The sequence below is a fragment of the Brachionichthys hirsutus genome, unplaced genomic scaffold (genome assembly GCF_040956055.1).
Source record: "Brachionichthys hirsutus isolate HB-005 unplaced genomic scaffold, CSIRO-AGI_Bhir_v1 contig_202, whole genome shotgun sequence".
Taxonomy (NCBI): domain Eukaryota; kingdom Metazoa; phylum Chordata; class Actinopteri; order Lophiiformes; family Brachionichthyidae; genus Brachionichthys; species Brachionichthys hirsutus.
In genome coordinates this window covers 603480-631310 of record NW_027180319.1, presented here as the reverse complement: position 1 = coordinate 631310, position 27831 = coordinate 603480, and the positions used below count along the sequence as shown (strand labels likewise).

The following is a 27831-nucleotide window of genomic DNA, read 5'->3' as shown; positions in this document are numbered from 1 at the left end:
TGTAGTGTGTAGCCCATTTTAAGTTTCAGTGGATACATTTTTTTTTCAGTATTGCCACTTGTGTTTTTCATCGAAGTATCCACATCTTACCAAGAATCTCTTTCTGTTGCAAATAATAAAGGTTTTAAATTACTTCAGAATTAGTTGAACTGGTTTATGCAAACCCACTTTTCATGGTTATTAGTTGATGTTGCGACACATATAAATAAAGATGGTAAGTTGTCAACACAGGTAAAATCTAAATCTAGATAAATTGTAAGATATATACATTTGTGTTTGTCTGTTTCTGTGCTGCAGCTCTCTCTCTCAGGTCAGACTGGTAACACCCAGAAAGACTGGCCAGCAGCTTTTCCCCAGCTGATATTAAATCTTTCTGTTTGTCTGGTCAGGCATGTCTCAAGACAGTCAACATGGCAAGTGGAACGTCTCTAGCAGTGATGATGACGACGATGTTCTTCCTCCTTCTGGGACAGCAACCTTTAAGCCTGCTTCCAATCTCAGCTCCCACCGGCCTTCCCCAAGTATACTGGAAACCGTGCCGGCCACTGTGGGAGTGAAACCAGCTGCTGCTGCTGCTCCTGCATCCTCACTTCTTATTGGTTCTGAGGCTAGACAGTTAGCAACAATGAACCAGTTAAATCCAGTCAAGTATGAAACTAATCCATCATTGGCGGGAAAGCGGAAGAAAGATGTGCCAGATGGCTCAGGCTGGGCTCTCTCAGATAGTGATGATGATGTTGACGGGAGTGCAAATGGAAAGAGTCTTACTAACGTACCAAAGAGGGCGCCTCCGAACCCCACAGCAAAGAAAGTGAAGGTTGAGAAAGGGCGACCTCCAAGTCCTCATGGCCGTCTCTATTACATGGACGAGCCGGAGGACTTCTTTGAATCCAGTGTTCCCTGTCTAAATGATGCCTACAGGTTTTACCTCACCAAAGTCACCGGACTGGACAGGAAGAACAACAGCGGGGCTCTGCACATCAGAGGTGAGTTTAGTGTGATCACTCACGACCTTTTTCACAGTATAATAAGCAGGAAAATTCAGAATAGAACATTGGCCAGTAGTAAATGGCTGTTTAGACTGAGAAGCTCCTGGAAGAGGTTTATGGACTAGAACTTTGTTGCCGTCTCTGAATAGAGGCGTTTTTCTTTTTTTGTAACAGTTAGAATGTGACTCTGCTTTAGGGTAGTTGTTTGAAGCCATGAGGGTCTTAGTTTTAGTCTCCACAAGCACAGTGTGTTTTTCTTACCCCCAACATTGAATCACTTTGCTTTTGATGCCACCTGTTTGAAAGGGTGATGTACAGCAACCTCCTCTTGCCATCAGTCTATTAATTTATCTAACAATCCTAACTGTTTTCTTCCATTCAGATATTCTCTCTCCCCTGTTTGGGACCCTGAAAGAATCGGTTCAGGTGAATACAGACCGAAATAACTGCTTTTTGTTTTTCAATAGAGAGTAAACTGAAATAACCCTTCTGATTTTAATCATTGCCACTATGAGGTTGAATCTTTAGTCAAATATTTGGGAAATATTGGATAACTGAAAATCTTGTTTTCGGTTATGCTCTCTTTCTCCATAGTTTAACTACTGCTTTGATATTGAATGGATGGTAAAGCAGTACCCATCAGAATTCAGGTACGTGCCTCTTTTTTTGCTGCTAGCATCATATTATTATGATCACTCCATTTTTCTTATTAGTGTCAATCTACTCATTTCTGCCTTATATAGATGCTAGCAACCTCAAGTGTGTTATGGCTTGTGCAATTCTATTGAGATATTTTCTTTTTGTAATATAATGCTGTAAAGTGTTGTGAAAAATTATCCATCTATCCATGATTTATTTTCCTCTAATTCACATTTGACAGAAGATAAAATGTACAAACGCATCTGGTAAACATTTAGGAGCGCTACGGCAAGCTGTAGGCCTAAATGTCACCAGCCGTGACTGACACACCCTTGGGACTTAAATAGCTTCAGCTGCAGACGACTTCCTGTGATCGGTGGATGAGGGCAGGAAGGATGACGCCAATCACAGGCTGACAATGCTGGAGCACGTTGGCGCGTAGTCCACGGTCCCTCCGGCTGGGACCGCTCACGAGCTGGAGATCACCTCCTGCAATTTACAAAAGCAACTCACACAAAATAGGGCCACACAGTGGGGGTAGTAACACAATGGTAAATAATAAATGTGAGTAGGGAAGAGCAATATCTGTCTTCAGACGTTTATTCTGAGTTGTGTTTACAGGGATCTTCCGGTTCTGATCGTCCATGGTGATAAGAGGGAGGCCAAGGCCCGACTCCTGCAGCAGGCTCAGCCTTTCCCACATGTTCGACTCTGCCAGGTACAAACTCCCCGCCACCACTCTACTGAAGTACCATTTGACTGATGTGAACCATGATCTATTGAATTAATTCATACGGCGACAGTTGAAGATTCGTCTTTAAGGACTCTGGATTTCCCCTTTAATTGGTCTAATGGTGTCAATTTCCCGGATAGGCCAAGCTGGATATTGCTTTTGGAACACACCACACGTAAGCATTTCCTTCTCTGCCAGGTATTTTCATTTTCCTGATATTACCTCTAGCTGAAACATACAAGTGGAGGTCCAGTGATTCTCACGGTGAAATACCAGGGTGGGTGCGTGTGACCCCAGGAAACATGCAAGATGAAACTACCGTCCGCTCCAGTAGGTGGCAGTGGTGCTTTCACGTCTACATACTGTCGTTAGCTTGCAGGAAGCGTTAGCTTCTCCTTTATGGTGTAGGGTTTGTTGCACCGAGCAATCACATCAGCACAATTTGTTTTATTCATTTTTGGTTTGTTGATTCAAATGTTTTATGTTTTGCTCCTGAGGTAAAGCTGCTGATCAATTTACTCTTATGTATTATAATTTTATTTATTTTCAGTATCAAATGGATCAATTAGTTGGATGGAAAAAGGTTTATAGTTTAAATAAAGATTACATTTTCTTGAATTTAAGGCAAATTTATGCACTTTGAGTCTTTTCTGGTTTAGACAAAAATTAAAAGGTTATTCTTTGTTATATGTTGATGTATATCTTTCTTTTCCATTTTTTTTTTGTTTTATTTAATGGTAATAAGGATAGAGGGTCACTTGTAACAATTTTATAGACACATTATACAATTTATAGTCGTGGCAGAAGGTGGGATGAGCAAAATGTTCTCTTCTTCCGAGGAGAGCTTAACAGAAAACAACTGAATCACTGCTCTAGTCTAAAATTTTAACCACGAGGTAACTTACAGGTGTCGGAGGATAGAATAAATTGTTTTGTGCCTTTTATGCAGGAAGATGATGTTGCTATGGTATGAGGAAGGCTTCAGAGTCGTCATTCTTACCTCCAACCTTATCAGAGCTGACTGGTACCAGAAAACACAAGGGTGAGTCTGGAGTTTTGCACAGTATAAGGTTTGATTATGGAAAATACCCTACATTTATTATTTCCAAACCAGGATGTGGATGAGCCCTTTGTTTCCACGGTTACCAGAGGGCAGCAGTGCGACTGCAGGCGAGTCCCCCACCTTCTTTAAGAGGGACCTGCTGAAATACCTGGCATCATACCGTGCACCAGAGCTGGAGGAGTGGATCCAGAGAATCAAAGACCATGACCTGTCTGAGACCAGGTACACGTTACACACATGTTCAGATGTTACAAAGACTTCACTGTTTGAAGTCTTCTGTGATTGGAGGTCCATGTTAGAAAATAACAAGAACGATGTGGTTTTCCTGCTCTTGTTATATTTCATCAGGGTTTATTTGGTGGGCTCAAGCCCTGGAAGATATGTCGGTCCAGAAATGGAGCACTGGGGCCATCTGAGGCTGAGGAAGGTAGGTTTCTGTTTGTCTCTTCTGTCCTCCTCTCCATAGCTTCTCCAACAAGTTAATATTTGAACAAGACAGGAAATAGGTTTCCAATAATTCCACTTTTTCTGTGTTAAATGTAGGTTTCTTTGTCATGGTTTCATTTCAGCGTAGTGTGGAAAAAAACAACTTATTATAGGTTTTCTGTTATCACCTAGTCTTCATATAAAATTCCTTGTTTACTTTTATGCGGTGAATGTCAGTGTACCGGTAATCTCTAACTCCTTTATTCTCTCATTAGCTGTTGTATGATCACACGGATCTTATGCCCAATGAGGAGAGGTGGCCTGTGATTGGACAGTTCTCCAGCATCGGCTCAATGGGACTGGACAAGACCAAATGGTTGGCAGGGGAATTTCAACGCACCATGACCACACTGGGGAAATCCGCTCTTCGCTCAGACCCCCCTCTGTACTTGGTGTGCTCCTCCGACACATTCCCAGTGTGATCTGTTGTTTGATTTGCGGCAGCATTCAAATGCTGTCAGAAAGACAATGTTTGAGAGAAGATTTAACCCCTTCCTTGCACTGATTCAGCGATCTCTTGAGTGTCTGGTGAATTGCAGAAAAGTGCTTTATGTCACTGACAATAAACCAGTTTCATATAGTAAATAATATTCAAGAATAAATAAAATGTTGAAATAACTTGCACAATAACTTGTGTTTCATTTTGAATGTTAAATACATTCTAAATGAAACACATCATCACTGGGTTCAATCCTCTGGACTGTTATACCCAGCTCATGAATGTATAGCTCTATGAGACTTGACTGACCTGACAACTCTTCTCTATTTGAGTGGTTTGCGTTAACTCTTGTTACCTCTGAGATGCTTTTCAAGATTTTAAATCTGAAATCCTAAAACAAATTTCTAATGCGTTCACTTGCAGGTCTATCCATCAGTCGAGGATGTGAGGACAAGTTTAGAAGGCTATCCTGGTGAGTAATGCGTATTTTGTTTCACAGTGAATTTAAGTGTCGTGTTCACACCATTAAAATCAACCTCGCCGGTAGATGGACGTTTGTCACAATGGGATTGCTGGAGCAGCAGAGCCATGTTTTTGCTGCCATATTGGCTGATTAAATTATCTGCTCCCAGCATCAGTGTTTGCTCGACGGGTGTAGCTTGTAAACGGTGTCTGCTTGTATTTGATTGTGACCCACATCTCTTTTGTCTTCCAGCGGGGGGGTCTCTTCCTTATAGCATCCAGACAGCTCAGAAACAACTGTGGCTCCACTCATACTTCCAGTAACTTAACATCCATTAACCAGAATCCATCTGTGTTGTCATGCATTTCATATTGTAAACATTGCTCACAGTTTAATTCTACTGACGAATTAAAATACTCTCGTTTGCACGTGTATCTTTGTGTAGCCGTTGGACGGCGAATTCAACAGGAAGGAGTCACGCCATGCCACACATCAAGACGTACATGAGGGCATCACCGGATTTCACCCAACTTGCCTGGTTCCTCGTCACAAGGTGTGTGTGTGTGTGAGAGTGTGTGTGGTGTGGTGTGTGTATTATCCACCATATATTCATTTTGTCATCTCTCACATCAATTCTTTGTAAGTTCCACTAAATTCTTCATCATAGATGAAAATCAAATTTCTTTGTTTACTCGTTTGTTCTTTCATTGCAGCCATAATACTTGGTGCTTTGTGTGTGTTTCATCAGCATGTTTATTACCAAATGTTGCAGATGGTTATGACCATTATCCTGATCAATATTGACAGATACCAATGTGAATTAATTGAAACGATAGTTACATTTTTGATTACCGGTATGTGCTGAGCTGTTTGATTTTTTTTTAGCATTAAAACTTTCATTGTGTATTTCAGTGCCAATTTGTCCAAAGCAGCGTGGGGAGCGCTGGAGAAGAACAACACTCAGCTGATGGTCCGATCGTACGAGCTGGGAGTTCTCTTCATTCCCTCTGCTTTTGTAAGAACACGCAGGGATAATGCACGAAATACATCCTAATACACGACTCTAAATGTTTTCCTCCTCCAAAAAAATTACAATTTATACTGAATAATCGTACAATATTAAAACTTGATAGACCTCATTATATTATTGTATGTTATTCTATTAATATTTGTTGTGATATTTGTCTCTTTCCAGAACATGAAGACTTTCCCTGTTAACAAAGATCCATTTCCTGCCTCCTCGTCCTCATCCGGTTTCCTCGTGCCCTTTGACCTCCCTCCCACATCCTATTCTCCCGAAGGTACCAAAGTCTGTGTCTATTAAATCTATTACATGATGGATTAATCAGATTTACTGTTCATCTCTTATTTAGCATTTGACAATATCTGAATGGAAGAATGTGAGTAGCTGTGGGTGAAATACGAATTTCTCGACATATCAGAGTTTGGGAAAGTATGTTCTTCATGCACTCAATATTTGGATGAAGGCGATCAGCCTCTGGTGCTGCCGAGGTGTTATAGAAGTGCTTTGATAATGGCACATAAAAACAGGATTACTGTATCATATTTCCACAATGAATGCCAATATAAAATAAAAAATAGTAATTCAAATTATGAATATAATATTCCATTGCTACACTTAAAAAAAAACTAAAACCGTACAGGATCTTTACACATGGCTTGTCAGCAAAAGCGACAGCAACAGGCCCTAAACCTTGGTGAAACTTAAAGCTAATCAGTTTCGTAATACTTTATATTGTGGAACATATTTTGATAAGCCACCCAAAGGGGCATACAAGATTACCCTCGTCTGGGCATTTAAAGGGCCTGACATAATTGAATGAAGATTCACACATGCTTTGTTCGTGCTCTGAAGGCATGCATCTTGTAATAGATTTCTTTAAATTGCTTAGTTAAATTTATTTTGCATATTTGAACTGTTTTTCCTGTCAGTTAGCTCACAGCCACCTACAGTATAGAGGTTATTTGCTATCCTATACCGGTATATTCTTTTGTACTGTATTGTATTGTATTTTCTGTAAATGAAGCAATGGCCCTATGAATGGATTTAAAATACTGGGAAGGTCATGCTGACTCGATCGGATGATATCAGACATTCTTTCTGCTGCTATCTTTTTGCAGTGCCACACATCAGCAAAATCGATCCGCTAAACTCCCATCATCAATCGATGTTTTAAAACTGACTTATCTGCTCTGGCCACCTGGGCTTTGTTCAGTGTGAATCACTGCACAGATTAAATAATTCTCTCAAGGAAGTTAAATTGATGAGTAATTGTTCTGAGGTAATTCACTATAGATTTCACTGTAGAGTTTAGCAACCACAGAAGCAGCAGTTGCAGACTGAAAATCTTTTGATCACTAGACATCTGCTGAGCTCATTTGTGAAATGCATCAAACATCATTTGGACATATTTAATTTATATCCTGTAATATTCATCATACAATTCTTTATTATAAGCATTTATAGAATTTCTTATGTAGACAATTTCTCAAGCTTTTGAATCCTGAAGTCTTCAGCAGTTCAGCTCATTTTTAATGGTTATTATTTTAATGGTTATTATTTATGTCAAGGGTCTATGAGACACCAGTTAAGCATTGCATGAAGAATGTAATATAATTAAATAATAAATACGGTAAATAAAATGTATTCATCCCTTTCTCTGTTCTCAGATCAGCCTTGGATATGGAACATCCCATACAGCCAGGCTCCAGACACACACGGCAACGTCTGGGTTCCCTCATGAACACAAACACACACACACACACACCTACACCTACACAGACACACACACATACACACACAAGTCCTCACTATTCCTCAAAAACGGCTGTTTGTAACTGTCACTACTATGTTTAGTCTTAATTGTCATTAACATTTCTTTATTTTTTATACCGTACGGTAGACTCGCTTGTTTTCTACCAATAAATTCAATAACGATTATCATTGTTGATGTCATCTGTCTCCATATATTTTGAAGGCACTGATAGGAAAGCCTTGAAGCACCTGCTAAGATGGTTTGGGAATTCCCCCAAGCCTCTCCTTAGTGGGCCTCTGCATCTGATCAGGGCAACTACAGCGTCATCAGCTGAAATACACGGCCCCATCGAGCCTCAGGGGCTCCAAGGACGTACTGGAAGAGGAGGCAGGCATCTAAACTAAACTAAATCAGGGTGCAAATTTGTAGATAAGGTAATCAGAGAATGGATGTTGATGTCCCTGAAGCTGCTGAGGTTGTCTGTTTAAATCAACATAGAACTGAACCTACATGAAATGAGGCAGAATGAACCTCTAGCTGGTTGTGGAAAAAGAAAGGAGCTGTAAACTGGAACAGATTGGCAGTGACTTGGCCGCCACCGCAGGCCCACAGACTGCAGTGTGCTGTCGTTGTGCTGTATACCAACTACTCTCCGTGATAATTGTCCATGAACGGGTGTTTTTATTCTGATTGGTGTATAATTATTTTTATTATACTGACAAACTTAAAAAAAAAAAATCCGATCTCACGATGAAAAGGTTGTCCACAATCTGTATTTGTCTTGAATCCAACTCATTTGTAAAAAAAAAATAAAAAAAATCTATAGCCTAAAAGATATCCCCGCACTGAATTTGATCAGCATGCAATGACAGGTTTTTGAGATATCTTGCAAAAAAAAACAGAAAACAAACAAACGGAAAACAACAACAACAACAACACAAATGTGAATGGAAGTCATCCCACTGGGTACCACATCTGGGACGGCAGCTCGTTTGATGAACTGCGTCTCCCATCGTGCTTTGCGTCGTCGTGTCAACATGGCGTCTGTCTACCGGACAAAAGGCGAATGTGTCTGACGGAGGGCTGAAACCCAATTACAGGGGAGACATTTTGGGAAAACTGTCAGTGTGTGTGCGTCGCGGTGGCCCGAGGCATTAGCTGTATGGTAAAAGAACCATCTGCGGAGGCTCGTCGTCTGGAATATTCAGGTAAGCTGATTCCTGCCAGCCCCGTACGTTACGTTTGCTTCTCCCTACGGAGAACTCCTTAAAGAATCCGAGGCGTTGAAGATTCACCTGAACTGATACTAATGTTCCGATATCAACATGTCAGCCTCCACATCACACGATCCGGGTTCACCGAGAAACACTTGATAGAACGCAATGACAACTTTTTCCTGCTTTCAGGCGAACCCGTAATAAAACGCGCTATTAACGTTGTAATAGACACGATCGCTTGTTTTGGGGGGGATGTGTCCCGAATGTTAGACGTTCCCCATCGGCTTGATTTGAGCAGCAACAATGAAAATCCATTATTTATTCTCGGTGTTTACGAGTCAAAGCTCTGCATCTGTGATCTATTGACGTTTGACAGAAGGACACCTTTGTCTCCGGACGCACCGCGCCTTCTCTCTCTGTGTGTGTGTGTGTGTGTGTGTGTGTGTGCGTGTGTGTGTGTTGCATTTCTGTTTTGAAGTTGTCCTCTGACTTCCAACCAGCCCACGCATGTGGTTTCCAAGCAGGACACTGACTTCACCAGGTTAGAAGCAAATGGAAGCAGCTATTTTCATTAGGTTTGTCCGGGATCCCTTATCTTTCCCCTTGTTCTTCTGTTTTAACATTTATTTTATTTCTTGTCATGATTCTCAACATTTGGACGTGACTGATTTATGACAGTAGTACGCCACATCCCAAAGAACCCAACTTTGAACTTGCTCTTCAAAGGCTGGCGCCCCGTGATGAACCGTTGGCTTGTACCAGAGCGCACCCAGTCGCCTGTATATGCTTCAGGATGATATGTGGAAGTTGTGCAGGTCCATGAGGAGGAGGATTACTGCTGCAGGACACACACCGAATGACTGTTGCTGTTTTCATTTCATCTCGTCTCATCCTGTTTAGTATCTGTCGAATCAAGATCATCACTGAAAGTTAGTAAGGAGCGACTGATCTTAATTCTTCTTCTCTTTAGGTTCTTTTCTAGGTCTCTGCTGCACGGGGAGGTCAGAGGTCGGGTCAAGTTTAGCTACAGAGCTTACGCAGTATCTTTCTCGAGAACACAGAGAGGATTATGGGAGTTTGAAGCACTTAACCTCTTGAGTATATGATGGAATGTGAGATTCACTGCCGAGTTGCAGATGGCGCTTTCTCCTCCATCGGGCATTTTTTATTTTTATAGTATTGGGTTAGCGGTCATTTGTAATTAGTCGAATAAAGGCGCGGTGGCTCAGGCTTTGGGCCGAAAACGGTTCAGAGGGTTGACCAAACCCTTGCGTGTTGAGAACAATCATAAAACCTGCTTTATATGGACAAACCAGAAAACCTTCTTTTCAATTCCGGCAAAAATAAATAAATACAATTTTATAGTCTTTCTGACTGTAATTAGTTCTTTCTGTGACGATAAAACAAAAACAAACAAGCAAAAAGTTCAAAGAGATGACTCATGCAGGATCTCTGTGAACGGATACAGAATAATCTACGTTGTGCATCACCAGGTCCTACCGTGCTGAAATATTACCGATAAATTATTAGTTAGCGACACACACACATCAGACGTATTATTATTGATTTGCTTTAAAGCGTGTGACTCATCTTCTGCAGCTGTGAGAGAAACGATGGATCTTAGCTGCTCGAGATGCAAATGTCTTTGGCAGTTTTCCTAAGATGCACGCACACACCCACACACACACACACACACACACACACACACATACACACTCACCTCCTCCTCTATAGAAGTCTTCTGACTGATTCTCTGCTCTGATTCACTTGGTGTCAGAGAGAAAAGCATTGCCACAGATGCATTAACTAATTCCTCTGTTTATTTATTTTTCCTCTCCTCCTGCTTTCATTCTCTGTTTGGTCTCGCCACTGTTATTATGACACATTTGTAGCATATCAAAATGCTAATTGAGCAGTGAAATGGCTTTTTCACTCATTGAGCATGTTCATGTTGTGGAAACGTGACGTTCGTCGCTGTGCTTGGTTTACATTATGTGTCACGTGTTGGAGCTGAAGATGTCCTCTATAATAAAAGCCTTACTCGCCGTGGAGGAATGCACCTCGTATCTGGAGAGCAGCTGCTGAGCTCTGATGACTTACTGTGCGTCTGTGTGACTGTGTGGATTGTAAATCTGCAGGAAGCAGAGAGATGTGGCGGTGCCTCCATTTTGTTCTGTAATTGTCTCATTTGTGTTTTTCTTTGAAGCTCAGTAGGGAGAGAACTGTAATGAGCTCAATCACAAGTAGGAAATGTGAATTGACATTATTTTTGACACCATTTATGGCTGGTAATGTATTTTTTGTGCAACGTTTTAGTCTATTTGCATTCTTTAATTGCCCGCCTGCGATGTGTCAAATAGTTCCTTTACTCATTGTTGGGGTTCGTCTTTCCCAAGTGACATTTAAATTGTGTTCTCATATGAGCAAGAGGTTCACAGAAGCAATGCAGGCGTGGATGTGATGCTCATGATGATCATTAAGCAACATCCACTGCACTGTGATTTTGTTTTTACACTTCCAGCCCACTTTTGGCAGCTGTTCTGTTGATCAGAATAATATTGACAACAGGATGTAAAACCGCCAGCTGGCAAATTACTGTTTTATCAGGACAACATTGGATCATCACTCCAATAACGAGTTTATTTTTGCAGGCATTTGTTTTCCCGTCCGTCCGTTAGCAAGATAACTCGAAACGTTATGGACGCATCTCGATCAAATGTTCAGGAAGTGTTGGGAATGTTCCCAGGAACAGATGATTCCATTTTGGTGCTGCTCCACAAGAGATCCTGAACTAAGGATCAGTTTGAAATTGTCATTAACATTGCAGTCGATGGAGCTTCAAAATGTGTTCCTCAATATCTCGGTTGATTATTGACTGATGTTTATGGAATTTGACAGTCACGTAGGATGAAAACGTCCTCCAATGAAGGACGATTGAACGCCATCTTACGTGTCCGTTAACGTCGGGATGTTTTCCTCAGGATGTTCCGGCAGTGTGAGGAGCCTCGTTTCACCATCGAGCAGATTGACCTCCTCCAGAGGTTAAGGAAGACGGGGATCTCTCAGGCCGAGGTCGTCCATGCCCTGGACACTCTTGACCATCTGGACCACAAGAATGGACGGAAGTTGACCCAGAAATCTCCCTACATGCCCCCCTCGTCATCCTTGACCTCTTCTAGCAACATCGCTGCCTCTTCCTTCATGGTTTCCATCGCAACTCAGACCAGCTTCCCTGACGCCCAACTCTCACTGTCCCCCAATAACAACTTTGACCCCACCTCCCCACCCTTACAGATTCCGGTAGTCTCACCTGTAACCATGGCTGCGGTAGCTCAGAACGGTCTAGTTGCCGTCACCAATGGGAAGCTTTCTCCACCTCGGTTTCCTCTTGGTGTGGTCAGCGGCGGCGTGGTGGCACCGGGCTACGGGTTTGACACAAGTGAAGAGGACATCGATGTTGACGACAAGGTGGAGGACTTGATGAGGTAAGACGTCCCATCGTTGTTGGGGTTCTGGTCCTCGGTGGACGTGGACCGGCACTTCTCCACTCTTCGAACCTTCTGGTTCCCAAAACAAGTCCCCGAGGACCCAAATGACGTTATGAAGAAATTGAATATTGGTTAAATTTATTGCAATTTCTATCATTTCTTTGCGGTTAAAAGTACATTTTCTAAACCTACCAGACAAAATATGCATTTGATTGCTGCTGTTCATGCAGCGGGCCTGGCCATGAACAAAACCTGCCTGCAGCTCAGTCTGCTTTGGAATATCATGCAAGGATCACTGCCTAGACACACTCGCGCTGCACACACACACATACACACACACATATACAACGGTGCCACTTGGGTGCAGTCTGCAGTCTGTCGGCAGCAATCAGAGTGGTATTGATTGAGGGCGTGTGAACGACAGAGCAGGACATGGATTCATGTTCAGATGGTTTATGTGCAGCGACGGCCATCTTGTGAATTCAGACTGTTGGAACATTAATGTACTTCGGGGGGAACGACAGATTCTCTGCTCTCCTTGTAGGAGGGATAGTGCTGTGACCAAAGAGGAGATCAAGTCCTTTTTGGCAAATAGAAGGATCTCCCAGGCCGTGGTTGCTCAGGTAACTGGTGAGTATCAACTTTGTCCCCTGCTTGGTTCAGGTCCAGTAAATCCCCCCCCACTAGATCTCACTCCTTTTCCCGCCTCCTCCAGGGATCAGCCAGAGTCGGATCTCTCACTGGCTCCTGCAGCAGGGATCGGATCTCAGCGAGCAGAAGAAACGAGCCTTCTTTCGCTGGTATCAGCTGGAGAAAACCAACCCAGGTAACGCTCCTTCTCCGTCAGGCCCGCAGTTCACGCCTAACCTCGCACTCCGACACTGGTGAAAACGTTTGGTAAAATGTCGGGATGTTTTGCGTTTCATTTGATTATATCTTCATTTTCAGAGATTAGCACTATGAGAATCATCACATGCTGCATCCCTAACAGTAAATATTTATTCAAGATGAAGACGTTCCAAGTCAGTGGCGGAAGTGAACTAGTTCATTCCTTTCTCAGTTTCACTTGACTCAAGGTGTGATCGGCTGTGAAACCTTCTGGGTTGAGATGCTCAGACGTTGTGTGTGGATGGCTTCCTTTTTTATTTGTTGTTCTTCCACTTGTTTACGTTTTAATCTTTGACACTCTGTGTCAGCTACAGTTGGGGTTTTTTTTTTTACAGTCGTTCACACTGAGTCGAGTGAAACTGATGGTGGTGCTCATGGCTCACATGATGCCTCATGAAGCAGACCAGCCACTTCTGTCTACTAATCTGTCATCTGTCAGCAACTATAGTCTGTTCTTAAATCAAATCTCCCCGTGTCCCCGCGGGTTTTCACCGGGTTCTCCGGTTTCCTCCCACCTCCAAAAATCGTCCGTAGGGTATGAGTGTGTGTGTGTGTGTGTGTGTGTGTGTGGCCTGGAAAGCGGCTCATCTACAAGACAGTGAATGGATGGATCCTTCCACACCTGTGTTTACAAGCAGATGTTTCCATCTGGACTCGCAGTCAGTTGAAGGACAAAGGCACTAAACGGCCATGATTGTGAAGACAAAAACATGCTGCATATTAATTATACGCTGATGTTCAAATAGTACTGAAGTATGTATTTTCCCTGCCATGGATTGTCTAACCTGTTTGTCAGCTGCTGTAATGCATGACAGGAACTGGTGTCTTCACAGTTTCTCATTCATTCCTTCCTCCATTTTCCTGACTGCTTTAGTGCTTTTGCCTCATAAGAAGGTCACAGGTTCAAATCCAACTTTCTGTGAAGAGTTTGCATGTTCTCCCCGTGTCTGCGTGGGTTCTCTCTGGGTTCTCTCTGGGTTCTCTCTGGGTTCTCTGGCTTCCTCCCAACACCAAAAACATGCAGCTTTGGTGAATTGGTTACAATAAATTGTCCGTAGGTGTGAATGATTGTCTCTGTGTTGCCCTGCGATGAACTGGCGGCTTGTCCAGGGTGTACCCCGCCTCTCACCCATTGACTGCTGAGATCGACCCCGAGCTTGGCCCGCGACCCGATAACGGACAAAGCGGTTGGAAAATGAATGAATGAATGAATGAATGGATGATTGAGATTCATCATTCATTCTTCCACTGATCAGAGCGGTCTTGTTTATGCTACTTCAGGCGCTACCCTGGCCATGCGAGCCGCCCCATTGGCTCTAGACGACATGATGGACTGGCAACAAAATCCGCCACAGTTTGGCTCCGCCCCCACTGGTTTCCGTCTGCGGCGGGGGAGCAGGTTCACCTGGAGGAAGGAGTGTCTAGCTGTTATGGAGAGGTGAGGAGGAGGAGGAGGAGGAGGTGTGGAACGGCTGAAGATGAAACTAAGCATGATGACTGACTGGCTTCGTGTGTCGTTGCAGCTACTTCAGTGATAACCAGTATCCTGACGAGGCCAAGAGGGAGGAGATCGCCACCGCCTGCAACGGTGTCATTCAGAAGCCGGGTAGGTAAAGGAAGGGCCCATCGTCACACAGGTCATTGAGGAGTGAACGCTGTGAATTAGATTCTGTTGAGTGATTATTGATGCTTTATTTAGACTAGATTACCATCCATTGTCTCTTACCTGCTTTATCTGAATCTGGTTTTATCCACTTGGGCAAAGTGAGGAAGGGGATGTACGAATGAGCTCTGTCTGGCCACCATGTTTAGTTTCCACACAGAACCGTGCCTTTCGCTATGTAAGGATTCTGTCATTTTAATGTTTTCATTACGTTTATTCTCATTCTGTGTGGGATTTGCCCCAAATGAGACTTTCCAGGGAAGAACTAAAAACAAACAACATTTTTCACGTAAAGTTGTAGCCGTCTCTCGTGGACTGGAGAGGGGTCGTTGAATGTTTTATTTGTTTTAAAGATGTAACTCTTTATGAGCTATGCAGTTAACGTCTTAAATTACATCGAGGGTTCTAAGAATGATCATTGAGCGTCTGTGATTTGTGTGTTGCAGGAAAGAAGCTCTCTGATCTGGAACGGGTAACGTCCCTGAAAGTCTACAACTGGTTCGCAAATCGACGCAAAGACATCAAGAGACGTGCTAACATTGGTAATGTCTACCTCTGTGCGTGTGCGTGTGCGTGTGCGTGTGTGTGTGTGTGTGTGCTGGTAGGAGTGGATTTTGTTAATGTTACACATAATATAACTGAGTGCCTCTTTTGAAACCAAAAGATCACTGACTGATTTTTTTTCTTCTTTTGAATCGACCTCATTCAACTCACCAATATCAGATCAATAATGTCTTTGATTTGGAATAAACTTCCTTAATAAGCTGCATGGTTGAACGTGGTGTTTTTTCTAGTTGTGTATTTTCAGCAGCAGGTTGAGGTTCTTCTTGGGTTGATATGTTATGAGGAGGTTTGTGTTTTTGAAGAAGCAGCCATCTTGGAGAGCCACGGCATCGAGGTTCAGAGTCCAGGAGGTCAGTCCAACAGTGACGAGGTAGATGGCAACGACTTCCCCGACCAGGTAAAGTAGCCGTGGGATTGGGGGGGGGCGGGGGCGGTGAGGGCAGAAGCCGGGTCCGTGCACACGTGTGATTGCAGACGCTTCATAGCGCAGCCACGTGAGAAAACGATACCGAAGTGGATCGAGGGAAAACTGGGACGCCGCGTACTGTGCTACATACGGGCGTGTTTTAGTTTACGGCGAGCGACCTCAGTCGATTCTGGTCAGAATAAAGTCGAGGTCTTCTTTCATTTGAAATGATTGACCGCTGAATAAATCATCCAGAATAACGAGTCGATCAATCCGACTGTTATATCGGTTCAGAGAGGAGATACTAGCATGTAAAGTAAAGTGACAAAAGCGTTGTTTTCCACAGCTAGCATTAAACATGCACAAATACAAGCCGACTCGCATCTTTATTTCTGCCAGCGTTTACTGGTCTCTAAAAAATCTCCCACAGAGTTCATTTCCAAACTCTGCTGCTCAACGATTGACGAGAACCAAGAGGAGGGAACACATTAGTCCAGTTTCAGCTGGCCTGCCCTGCCCTGGCTTCCTGTTACATTTTGGATTGATTGATCCCCTTTCTATACTATACGCTGCTCTAAATGGGCTAGCATCGAGCTACATTGGCAACTCCCTTGGTGGCCATTTGACTTCAAGAACACGGCGTTCATCTGCTGCTGGTTTATTCGAGGTTCTCAGACGTTGTATTTACGTATTCAATGAACGCTGCTTATTTAGCTGTTTTTTAATTCTTGTTCCCATTTTTTTTCTATCTTTTGTATCTTTTGCCAATATTAAGTTAATTTGTAATGGAATGGAAGTTCTTTGTTGTATTGGACATGAGCTTTATCCCTTTCACAGGGCTGTGAGGAGAATTACCTGTGTGTGTGTGTGCGTGTGTGTGTGCGCACGCGTGTGTGACCTCTGTGTTGCTCTTTCTCAGGGTTGTGAGGTGTCTTTATTTGACAAAAGGGCCTCATCCAGACACTTTGGATTCAGTCGCGCTGACCTGTCATCTCCAACCCAGGTACTAACTGACTCCACATACACACACGCACACGCACACGCACACGCACACGCACACACACATACACACACACACACATTAGTGTGTCCTGCTCCATGTCTGCTTTCCTCGCCCAGGTCCCCACTCTGCTTCCGAGCTGGTTTTCTGCCCTGGGCCGAGGAGGTTTGTCTGGGCAAAGGGCTTCATCTCTGATTAGCCGTTCCCTCTCGTCGGGGGGGGGCCCTCAGGCGGACGGTTCCAGGTTGACCGGGGTGTCTTGGTCTCCTCCATCCCCTTCCCTTCAGGATGAACCCACCATGCACATCACGCTGTCTGAGCCCCACGACCCAATCGGTGTGGAGAAGGCAGCCCCAGCCGACCAGGAGGAGGGGGCGAGGCGCAACAATGGAAGTGACATCAAGACAGAAACGCTGGAGGACGACTGAAGGAGGCTAGCGGATGTTAAAAGTGTCTGTGTAATGAGTGCAACAGGATCAGAGGTGTGTTAATATGCAAGCATATTTTATAGGAATGTAAAGTGGAAACGATGACCAAATGTCATGTAAACCCAGAGATACCTCCCAACCCTACCTCCAACCACCAACCTAATCTGCTACACTCTCCTGCTCTCAGATATTACTAGTACATTATAAGGATAAGGTGCTGCTCAGCAGGCTATGGAGCTGCATACATAAAATACATAGAAGAAAATGAAATAGAAATAGATGATAAATATTGTTCATCACATCACACGGTGTATAAAAGTGTTATCTGTTGTTTTTCTAGTTTGCTGATTTGGTTTTATTTAGACGTTTTAAAGATTCCATAGCCTGACTGTCTCAAGACAACAGCAGGACAACACTGTATTTGACGCAGGGTTCAAATAGTTTCAGGGTCTTGTACTGTGATCATCACACAACTGAACAGCCTCAGAAGAATGATACACACATTAGGCTCATTCAAGTGGTTATTTAAAATAAATAAGTGTATGTAGCTCGTTTTATTGCAGGTGATCATAGATCACGGTTCGCTGTCAGCAGAATAAGCTCAGTTTTGTCAGTCACAGCTCCGTGGATTTATTTCCGTGGGCCTAGAACGATTTCAAACTACAAAAGAGAGGGAGAGAGAGGAACAGAACGATCCCCACCTCTATCCACTGCCCTAAGAAAGGAACAAATGCAAAAATAAAACTGAATGTTTTTGTGAAATTTAAAGTGGATACATCACTGAATTGATAGAAGTGAAATAATTTTAATTTAAAAAAAATAACTAAATGGTGATGAATTCTCGAATAAGTGATTTTAACTTTTCTAATTTAACAGTTTGGATTAAAATATTGAATTGAATTTTGATCAGCAAATTCATTTAACGCGCATTGCATTTTAAAATATTGTAGTCAATATTTAAGGCTTTTAAATGATTAATTTTGATATTTCAATAAATTTAAGCCCCACATGGTTTTAAAAATAAAGCTGTCAAAGCTGTAAGCGCAGCTGTCTAATAGCTTTCACTCCAGTAGAGCACGTAGCTTCAGCAAGACTCTAAAAAAGCCTGATCCAGTATCAAACACTTCGCCTCACCGCACAGCAACTATTTAAATTCAGTGGATCTGAAATCACACTCAGATGCCAATTCCCTAAATATGCTGGTTTTCCGTTACACCAAGATCCATGCATATTCCCGGAGATTGAACATTTGTGTTTCACAGTGTCAGAGGACAAAAAAAAGCAGCCCTGGATCCGCATCTTTATCTGGAGCTGCCTCAAAAATTTCCTGGTGTCTATTCTGGTTCAGAATTGTAGATGTAGGCCTTGAAGAGCAACTCACTAGAGGTCATAGTTCATCATAGGGCAATCAGTTGCCTATAAAACTAAAATCCTCTTGGCTAGTCATCAAAATGACATTACTTTATACGAGGAGGATGAAAGGAGGCGATACACATTGTGAAAACCTCTGAACTTGGATGTGGAGGCGCTGGAGTGTTATCGGTTTGTGCCCGCATACCCAGTGGGTACTCAGGCAGAATGAATCACTGTGACACAATTTCTAATCAATAATTCAGGTGGGAGATATTTAACCACGTAAACTGTTACAGATTAAAGTATATAATGAATACATATATCATTAACACACACATTATATTATATAGGCGGCTCGGTGGCGCAGTGGTAAGCACTGTTGCCTCACAGCAAGATGGTCGCAGGTTCGTCTCCGGCTTGTGGCCATTCTGTGAGGAGTTTGCATGTTCTCCCCGTGTCTGCGTGGGTTCCCTCCGGGTTCTCCGGCTTCCTCCCACCACCAAAAACGTGCAGCCTAGGCTGATTGGTGACACTAAATTGTCCGTAGGTGTGAGTGTGTGTGTGGCTGGTTGTATGTCTCTGTGTTGCCCTGCGATGAACTGGCGGCTTGTCCGGGGTGTCCCCTGCCTCTCGCCCATTGACTGCTGGGATTGGCTCCAGCTTGGCCCGTGACCCGATAACGGAATAAGCGGTTAGAAAATGAGAAATGAATTATATTATATAAACATCGGATATATATATATATATCCATTTCTATTTACAGTATGTAGGCATATTAGCTTCAAATGACAGAATCTATTAGTGCGAGTCCTTTTTCTGTTGGTGAAATGTATGTGAAGCATTAGCCAAAGTATTAAGTTTAAATTTTGTGTATTTCCTGAGTATATAATAGTCACAGTTGGAGCTATGTATTAGAGATATGCATCAAATGTGTCAAATTATTGCAAGCAAAATGCACCCCCCCCCCCCCGCCCTGTTAGGTATAAATGTGTGTCATGTGTTCTAAACACAATGTCATGTTTAAATTGGTCTTTCAAGTTTTAATTCCATTTTATTGGATGGAAACGGTGCTCAGAGTGCTGTTGAAACGCTTCTTTGAGTGAGAATGCAACGGACTGAGGTTTAAAGCTAACGGCTAAATATTTACTGAGTTGGTAGGAAACATCCAGGAATAAGTGTTTCTCCATGAAAAAGTAACTGCTTGGTCAAAGTGAGAAATAATCTGTGAACAGCCATTGTAGAAATACAACCGATACCTGCATATTGCTTTAAAAAACATTTTTATAGCCTTTTAGAGGTGTTTATTATAAGCTATAAAACGAGCACTGACAAATGTTAGAAGCTTCCCCTCTTATTCCACCTTGCTGAACACATTCTCTTTATTCAGAGTGAATTTGGCATAATTTGGCCTCCACTGCCGGCTTAGATTTGCACGATTGACGCCACGTCATTTAAAGGAATATTTAAATGATCAACAGGCGGTTCAAAAGGAGGTGGGAATCAGTTAATTCAATTTCAATGTAAAAATAAAGTATCAGGTTTTAATCGGAAATATGAATTAAGTGCCTCCAGGCAAAGGTCAGCTCATGAAATACAGTAGTCCTGCACGGTTTAAGTTGAAGTGCCTTCTCTTGTGCAGTGTACAAACGGATGAGTAATTTCTGCAATGGCTGTACATAAAGAAATCACTCTGTTAAAAGTGATGCCAGGCGGCTGACGGGGGATCAGCTTCGTTCAAACCGGCTCGTCGTTGCTCAACGGGTGCTTTACAGGTGACGCTGGTGGTTCAAAGTCAAAAAGATGACACAATTACCTCACTTAACCCCCATGCAGCTATAAGCTCCACCCACAGGCTCCTCCACGGCTGCAACATGAATCCAAGTTTCACCAGTCGAGAGTTACGGCCTCCGACTGTAAACACAAGACGACAGAAACGTCTTTTGTCTCTTTAAAGGGAAACTCTCTCAAATTTGAGCCAAGTTTGAAAGTAAAGGGAAAATTCCACTTCAAAAAATTAATAACTTCATGTTTGTGCCGGAGGCCATAATGCTTGTATTTTTGCTCATCCGGGTGGGAATGCTAAAGTCGACTAAGTCGGAGAGGATTTCACTTTTTTTTGTTTTTGGTGGAATATTTTTATTGTACGGCAGCAGAGCTGTCCTGCCTCTTTGCTTTAAGCGCTTGTTAACTTGAGGCATCATTAGTTATGTAGCATTTATCAGCTCTTCAAATTATTTACGTCAGATACACTATCCCACCAAGTGTTAAAATATGTTTTATTTCTTTTAAATCTGCCAAGCAGAAGCCTTCCTTAAGTGAATCATTGGATTCATTGAAGATGAGTTGCTTTTGAGATTATTTCAGGGTATTTAATAGTTTTAGTTGCTGCCTTCAGGATCCTCATGAAGTTGTACTTTGGACTTCTGGAACAGCAATTCAGTGTGAAGTAAATAAGTAGTTTATTTGTGTCATTTATTTTGAAGCCAAAGTCAGAAAATATCAAGAATTAAACAGAGGAAAAAAACCTCAAAGATAACTGCACGATAGCGAGTCGTCTTCTCAGATCCTTTTTTGTTTTGTTTTATATTCCTCAATATTTGTTGTGTGTTGCCATCCATTTCAACCACTTCTGCCTCACTGTGGCTGTTTGAACACACAGAACTTCCTCATCAAATGCATAGTGGCCCTTTTATCTCAGACAAGCTTGTAGGTTCATCCTAAAACACTACCGCAACAAAATACACCCAAATCCAAGCTGAAAAGACCCAGAAAATAAATCGTTCAGATTTTCATATTGATTGGTCTTGTTTACATTTAAGTGACATGTATTTATATTCTAATCAACTTGAAATGAAATGAGCGTGTTGCCATTGGTAACTGCTGATGTGGAGGATCTGATCAGAGGTCTGCTTTGAACTGGGCTCAGGCCCTCAGCTATGGATCGTCTTTCTTCCTTTAGTCAGAGACTTGATGGAACCTCTTTGGCCATTAATGGATTCAAGATAAAATGGACGCTCCAATATTTTTGCTCTCTTATCAACGAATGACTGTAAATACTCTCATAAATAAGCATCTGTTAATCAGTTGTGTAAAAACATTTCTATTCCTGAATGATTACCTTTTCATTTTGGCAATAAACATCAATACTTCACTAATGAATGAAAAAAACAAAATCAAACCTCAGCAGGATATTCTGTTTTCTTATTTTATCCCTCTATTTCAAGATTTAGTGCCTTTTTTGGACGGTAGACTGTTCTGTAATCACTATGTAGAAAATCTACATATGCCTTTGGTTACTTTTCCATCTGTTGGATAAACCTTATGTTGTTTTTAAGGTGTGTTTTTATTGATATTCTATTTACAAGGGAATAAAAACCAATCAGACCATGTAGTATGCTTCGGTTTGTTTTGTCGGTTTTTACAGGCAGTTCAAGTCGCCCCCCCCCCCCCCTCCCCACTGGTTCCACATACATTACATTTGTATGAAGTAAAATGTTTATAGACATTACATTATTTCTATCAGGCTATAACTGGCCTGGCCTGAGGCATGTTTCACTTCTGCCGTCCAGCTGGTAAACCCTGGCCACAACCGTTCTCTTCCCTCAGTCACTATGAACAGATAAATAAAATAAAAAAACTTGTTTTTACTAAAGCATTCTTTATGAACTTGGAACTCAAATTCTGAGCTCACATCAGATCATTGTATGGCTGTAACGGATTAACGACCAAACCGTCCAACTGGTGGACTCGAGGCAGAGAGAGGTGATCATCACCAGCCATTACAAATAAAATGTTTTATTGTGTTTTTAATCCATAAATGGGGTTTTCAATGTTTAAATGTAAGCCTCCATTAGAATTAAATGGGAAACTCCTGATATTTTTGAACCCAGACAGGTTTCCGGATCGCTCTCAAAATTTGACGGGATCTAAATTAGACCAAGCCTCACCTTCAGATTTTTTCCCAGCAGTTTTTCCTGCTAACAAACAGAGAAACAGACAGATAAAACAACCTCCTTGGTGGAGGCAATACGTTGTCCTCAGCTACAGTTAGTATTGATGAGTTTATTAACTCAGACAAAGATCTTTGTTGATCTTAGATTTGAAAATCCCAAATCAAACGGTTGTTTTGATCCTTGCTAAACAAAATAATCCCCAAACAGTCACCTACATTTTTAGTAACGCAAAACTAGTTGACTCGTAACTCAAATCAGTAAAACAAATCAAATGGTCTGTTAATCGTTTTATTTTCTCTTATCAGATTATTGTTCACATGATAAAAAAAAGGAAAATGATAAAGGTATTATAATACACGTTTATTCTTTGGATTGCAGCATAGAATTCATCAAACAATTAAATTAATTAAAACCCAAACTTGTGCTCAGATCTCGCTCTTTTTTTTTATCAGTCTAAATATGCGCATATATACACACAGAAACAGATCGACCACTCTGACGGTGCACTCGCGTACAAACAAATCAAGACAAAAACCATTCCACAGAATCAACAGTAGCAACAAACATATTGGATAGTAATAATTAGTAAGGATGGTGTAATACTGACGATGCGACCGGAACCAAATGAATCCCATTCGGGGGGGGGGGGGGGGGGGGTGAGAAAGATTCCCGGGACCGGATGGGCCATTTTGCAGCGAGCACCAAGCCCTCTCCTTCAGCTCCCATTATCCTTGTAGTGACACACGGATCACTAAATGTGGAAATAGGGCTGCTTACAAAACGGGAATGCAACGTGGCATTCTGATCCCAGCTGTCTTTTTAATACACAAAATAGACAAATCTGAATTCTCCTGGCAAAGCAGGCCCGGCAGTAACAACTGAGGGTCCTTACCAAAACAAAACATACAAAGAAACGCTAAGTATTGCTTATCGGTGTGGCTTTTCACTCTAACATTTGAGAACCAACAGAGTGAACGGATGCAGATAGTTCAGTCGTAAAGAATGTCATCTGGTCTGCGAAAAGGCATCAGGGAGGAAGTTGGCAGAACCCTCCAGACAGGCAAGAAAGAGGTAGTTTAAAAAAATATGTTTTAACCTTCAACGTTAGAAGAAGTTGAAGGGCAGCGGCAGGTGAAGTCACAGGTTCGGTTTGATTTCCTGGTTGTCCATGAAGTTTCCTGCGTGTTCGGCCGTGTCTTTTCTGACTGGAGGTGTGAAAACCTCCACCAGGAGGTCGCAGGATTCCCTCCGGTCAGCCAACAAGGCAGAAAGGTTTCATCCCAAATCCGCTTCTACAAGCACTGACCTTCTGAGAGACAGCATTGCTGCCAACAGAAGATGTTAAATATGTTAAAACTTGTTTTGTTTTTTAAAAAGGGTGATTTGATGTCTTAAAACGTATTTTGGAACACCAGTTCAATGAAGCATGTTTAGAGAGAGAGAGAGAGAGAGCTGAGATTGTTCCACAGTGAAAGCCGCGTTTAAAGCGAGCGCTACGTTGCACCAGACCAATCATCCCATAATTATCACATGGAAATGCAACAGAGGCCAACGCATCAAAGATATGGGACGAAACAAAAGCACCAAACAAAAACATTTTGGATGGCTGAAGACTTGTGGAGATCAATACAGTATTTGCAGTCTGACGATGACTGGAAGGAAATCTCATCATTAAAGTAGAGCCGGGTGAAGAAACGGAGGCCAGTCAAACGACGACGAATCCATTCTAAGCAATATGAAAGCTCGGCTTCACTTTTACTGCTCCTTATGGAAACGACTCAGCGCTCAACTAATCCGTCTGGAAATATCAAGCTTTGATATTTCCACCTCTTTGAGCTCCCACTTTTAACAAGGCCATGAGTGAAGATTATAGCTGAAGAACTTTCCCCCCAAAAAACTGAAAATACTGAATTAAAAGCAGGTAAGTAAAAAACCCTTGAGTATAAAACAAAATGAATAATCAGGTTGTGTTTATAACTACATGCAAGTGTTCCAGAAAAGGTTCCTCCTGGTTCCTTCCTACGCAAGTGAACTCAAGATATGTAAACTGAGTGGTGGTGATTTCTGATGAACATCCACAAGCCTGAAGTGATCTCAAACCTCACGAGCTGTTGCCCGAGCAACGGCTAGGAAGGGAAACATGTGCAACTTGCTTTTGGCCCAATCTGACAAACATTTCTAGATTTTTCTAGGCGTTTGTGTACCAACCATACGGGGCAGTGTTTGTAATAATCCTCAACACAAAAGGCTTTTTATATTTTATGTATTGCGACACTGAGGACTCATATCCGTCGCTCCCAGCAGCACAAAGTCACTACAATGAGTTACGCTGCAGCTGGTGGGCAGACGTCAGACACAATTTAATAAAAGCCACATTTGTCCATCATTCATACAAACACACACAAACACAAGGAAGACTTGACTTCTCCTTCATTGCCACACAAACTCCTAACGAAGCATAACGTTAAGAGTCCAAACTACTAACCAGCTCACCAAACTATTAACCAGTTCACCAAACTACTAACCAGTTCACCAAACTACTAACCAGCTCACCACCTGCCAGCCAGCACCACGCCAGACCGACACCTGTAGGAACTAACCACAGGATCCTGACGACAATAATTACTACACAACTTCGTCCCCTCATCGCACACTTCAACTCCAATGATATCGCTGGTTCATCTTAAAAATAAATATCAATATGAACCACTGGAGCTTTTATTTTACGCCCACATGACCGTTTTTAGGAATTGTCCTGCTTCCCATGACAAATAAACTGGCCCCTGAACCAAAGGCCCGACTTCCCAATCTGGGATTAAGAAGCAAGTCCCCAAAATTCAATCTAGTACACAGAAAGATATATAGTTATAGAAATCGATTTAGTTCAATTTACAATGCTAACAGCAGCAATTTACAAGGAATCACTTGTGCAATATTCTTAAATACAAAAGGAGTTATCAATTTTCATGCGAAAAATGCATGTTTACAAGCATTTAAATATAAATAGTTGAGTTCACACCTTTCGAATTAGGAAGATGCACGACAGAAAGAAGAACGGATAAACGTGTGCGTGAAGTTGAACGTACGGTGCTTGAATGAATGCAGCGCTGCAGATCGCGTGTTCATCGTTACGCATCAGCCAACTTCATTAGTGTTCTCTGAACTGAACTGTTGTCATAGAAACGGTAAAGAGGCTTTCAAACAACTGTCAGTTGGCATATTCAGGTCGGGGACCTTTGCTTAGCCTTTTCAAAGCGAGACATGGTCCCGCCCCGTCACCCACCATCACTGCAGCCTATTGGTTTGTCAGTCAGCTGGAAACGGCACAAAGACAATAGACGCTCATTGATTTCTGAAAATATGGCGACTCTGAAAGAGTTGGAACAAATCCAGCAACAATCAGACTGGAGAGGAAATGCTCAGACACGCCTGAAGGGTCCGTTCCGCAGGTCAAGAAGGGTGTCCCTCAGTGTCCTGCGTTAAAGACAAACGGTTCCATCAATCATAGCAGCAGAATATTATAATATTCCAATGTCTTCAGCCGCGACAATAGCGCATATAAAATTGTTGAGCCCTCCCTTGATTTATGGACAAGCACTAGGAGCACATGTGCATCCTGTCTACATTTTTGATGGTAGACAGGACTGTGGTGTGCTGCCAATGCCCCCCCGCCCCCCATTACTCCAAATAATGAGAATAGGCTCACTGTAAAATGATCCTGCCGGAATGTGATAAATGATAAACAGAAAAAGCAAGCCTGCCACATCATCTTGTGTTTTCTTTAACAGACATGTCTGAAATAGTCAGTCAAAACTGCCATTGTGCTGAATATAAAACACGCCCCCCCCCCCCCCCCATATTCCTGTTTATTTACAGGATAAGATTAAAAACAGATAAAAACAAATACAGAGAAGCACATCAGTTCTCTTCTCTAACCCATCAGAACGTCACCTTCTCTTCCTGAACGCAGACACTTTCTTATTTCCCACCAACACAACACTGATAACCTTCCGTGTGCTTGAACAGCAGACATCCAGACGCCCCCCCCCCCACCCAGAGAATCTGCTGCACCGTGACGATAAACCTGCTCTGCTCCTACACAAATACATCTTATCCAACACCTCCAGTGCAAAATCAGCTTGGAAAGCCTCCCAGTGCGATCGGCTTGTTCCCACAGTGGCCTTGTCCCGACAAGGACCGAACTTTTCCTGCTTCCCACAGATGACCTTCGGCATCGATGCAACCACAACAGCATCGACGCCTCGTCCTTTCCCCTCCGCAGTCCCTGAGATCGCCTCACGCTGAGCTCAAGGCATTCCTTCAAACACAAACACAGCTGTCAGGAATTACACATACAGAAAAACAAACGCACACAAAGCCGTGGCGAAGGCACGTTCTGGGAGGAGCTACGTTCGCAAGAGAAGACGAGGCTCAAACAACAATGAGCCAGAGAGTGTTCGTCTGAAGACTCAGTCGGCTGGAGCAGGAGATCGTGGCTTCCAGGACTCTCTGGTGGTGAAATCATATCCAAACATCCTCGCTGACCAACAGAGACAATGCAGAACGCTTCAGTTTAAACAAATGACCTGTGACCCCCCCCCCCCCCCCCCAATGACGCGCTGCAGTCCTCTACAGAGGGACAGTAACCACCTACTGTCCACTTGTAGTAGTTCTTAGGCCAAGTTCCTCTGCTTCAGCCGTTTGAGGTAGGTACTCAGAAACAGTCAAGAGGATGAATCAGAAGGTCAAAGGTCGTTCAGTGACCACCAGAGCGCTCAGAATGTTACGAGCCATGACGAGTCTGTAGGAATGAGTCTACTGAGGGTCACAGGCAACCTTGTTGTGAACATTGGACGAGTCAGCGTTCAGCACTGCCTCAGAGGCTCATCCAGAACTCAGTGCTGTGGCCACGCCTCCTTCTCGCTCAGATGCCAAACCATGTTCTCATTCATCAGTAATACGATGCACATATTCTAGAGCGCCTCGCTAAGGCAGCAGCGTTGCCACGGAAACCTGGAACCATCAGGATGCGTATACAGTATATACTATGATTACTGAGAACACCTAATAGTTATGAACGGTAACGATAACTGGGAATCAATCAATAGAACCTCAATTCTCAGTGTTGATTGGTCTAATTTAACCTCCGCATATCAATACAGGAAATAGAAATGATTTAAAGGTGACCGTTTGCATCAGCTCCAACAAGCAGCCCGGGGCGGAACCCCTTAGAGCGCTGACAGTCTTCCCATTGGCTGCCATTCATTAAACGGTTACCTCCC

At 42.7% G+C, this 27831-nt stretch overlaps 2 protein-coding genes across 2 annotated transcripts; both read left to right on the top strand.

Moving 5' to 3' along the window:
* The first annotated feature begins 391 nt into the window (after positions 1–391).
* Positions 392–7656, top strand: LOC137912629 (tyrosyl-DNA phosphodiesterase 1-like). Its single transcript, XM_068756766.1, has 15 exons — positions 392–986; positions 1372–1415; positions 1584–1639; positions 2250–2346; positions 2502–2536; positions 3311–3403; positions 3476–3646; positions 3773–3851; positions 4126–4302; positions 4773–4821; positions 5065–5131; positions 5258–5365; positions 5725–5827; positions 6008–6113; positions 7504–7656. The coding sequence occupies exons 1-15, from the start codon at positions 392–394 to the stop codon at positions 7575–7577; spliced, it is 1854 nt and encodes a 617-aa protein (XP_068612867.1). The 3' UTR covers positions 7578–7656.
* A 4132-nt stretch (positions 7657–11788) lies between these two features.
* On the top strand, positions 11789–17243 carry LOC137912623 (homeobox-containing protein 1-like). Its single transcript, XM_068756760.1, has 9 exons — positions 11789–12291; positions 12839–12924; positions 13010–13120; positions 14464–14620; positions 14706–14788; positions 15292–15387; positions 15712–15806; positions 16735–16818; positions 16935–17243. Exons 1-9 carry the CDS (start codon positions 11789–11791, stop codon positions 17241–17243), a joined length of 1524 nt encoding a protein of 507 aa, XP_068612861.1.
* The last annotated feature ends 10588 nt before the right edge of the window (positions 17244–27831 follow it).

What these genes read in the sequence shown, in the direction of transcription:
- LOC137912629 (XM_068756766.1), top strand. Translation starts at nt 392, where the DNA reads ATGTCTCAAGACAGTCAACATGGCAAGTGGAACGTCTCTAGCAGTGAT. An exon ending in TGGCTCCACTCATACTTCCA is followed by an intron (nt 5,132 to 5,257) that starts GTAACTTAACAT and finishes ATCTTTGTGTAG; the next exon opens with CCGTTGGACGGCGAATTCAA. An exon ending in TCTTCATTCCCTCTGCTTTT is followed by an intron (nt 5,828 to 6,007) that starts GTAAGAACACGC and finishes GTCTCTTTCCAG; the next exon opens with AACATGAAGACTTTCCCTGT.
- LOC137912623 (XM_068756760.1), top strand. Translation starts at nt 11,789, where the DNA reads ATGTTCCGGCAGTGTGAGGAGCCTCGTTTCACCATCGAGCAGATTGAC. An exon ending in CGTGGTTGCTCAGGTAACTG is followed by an intron (nt 12,925 to 13,009) that starts GTGAGTATCAAC and finishes CGCCTCCTCCAG; the next exon opens with GGATCAGCCAGAGTCGGATC. An exon ending in CGGTGTCATTCAGAAGCCGG is followed by an intron (nt 14,789 to 15,291) that starts GTAGGTAAAGGA and finishes TGTGTGTTGCAG; the next exon opens with GAAAGAAGCTCTCTGATCTG.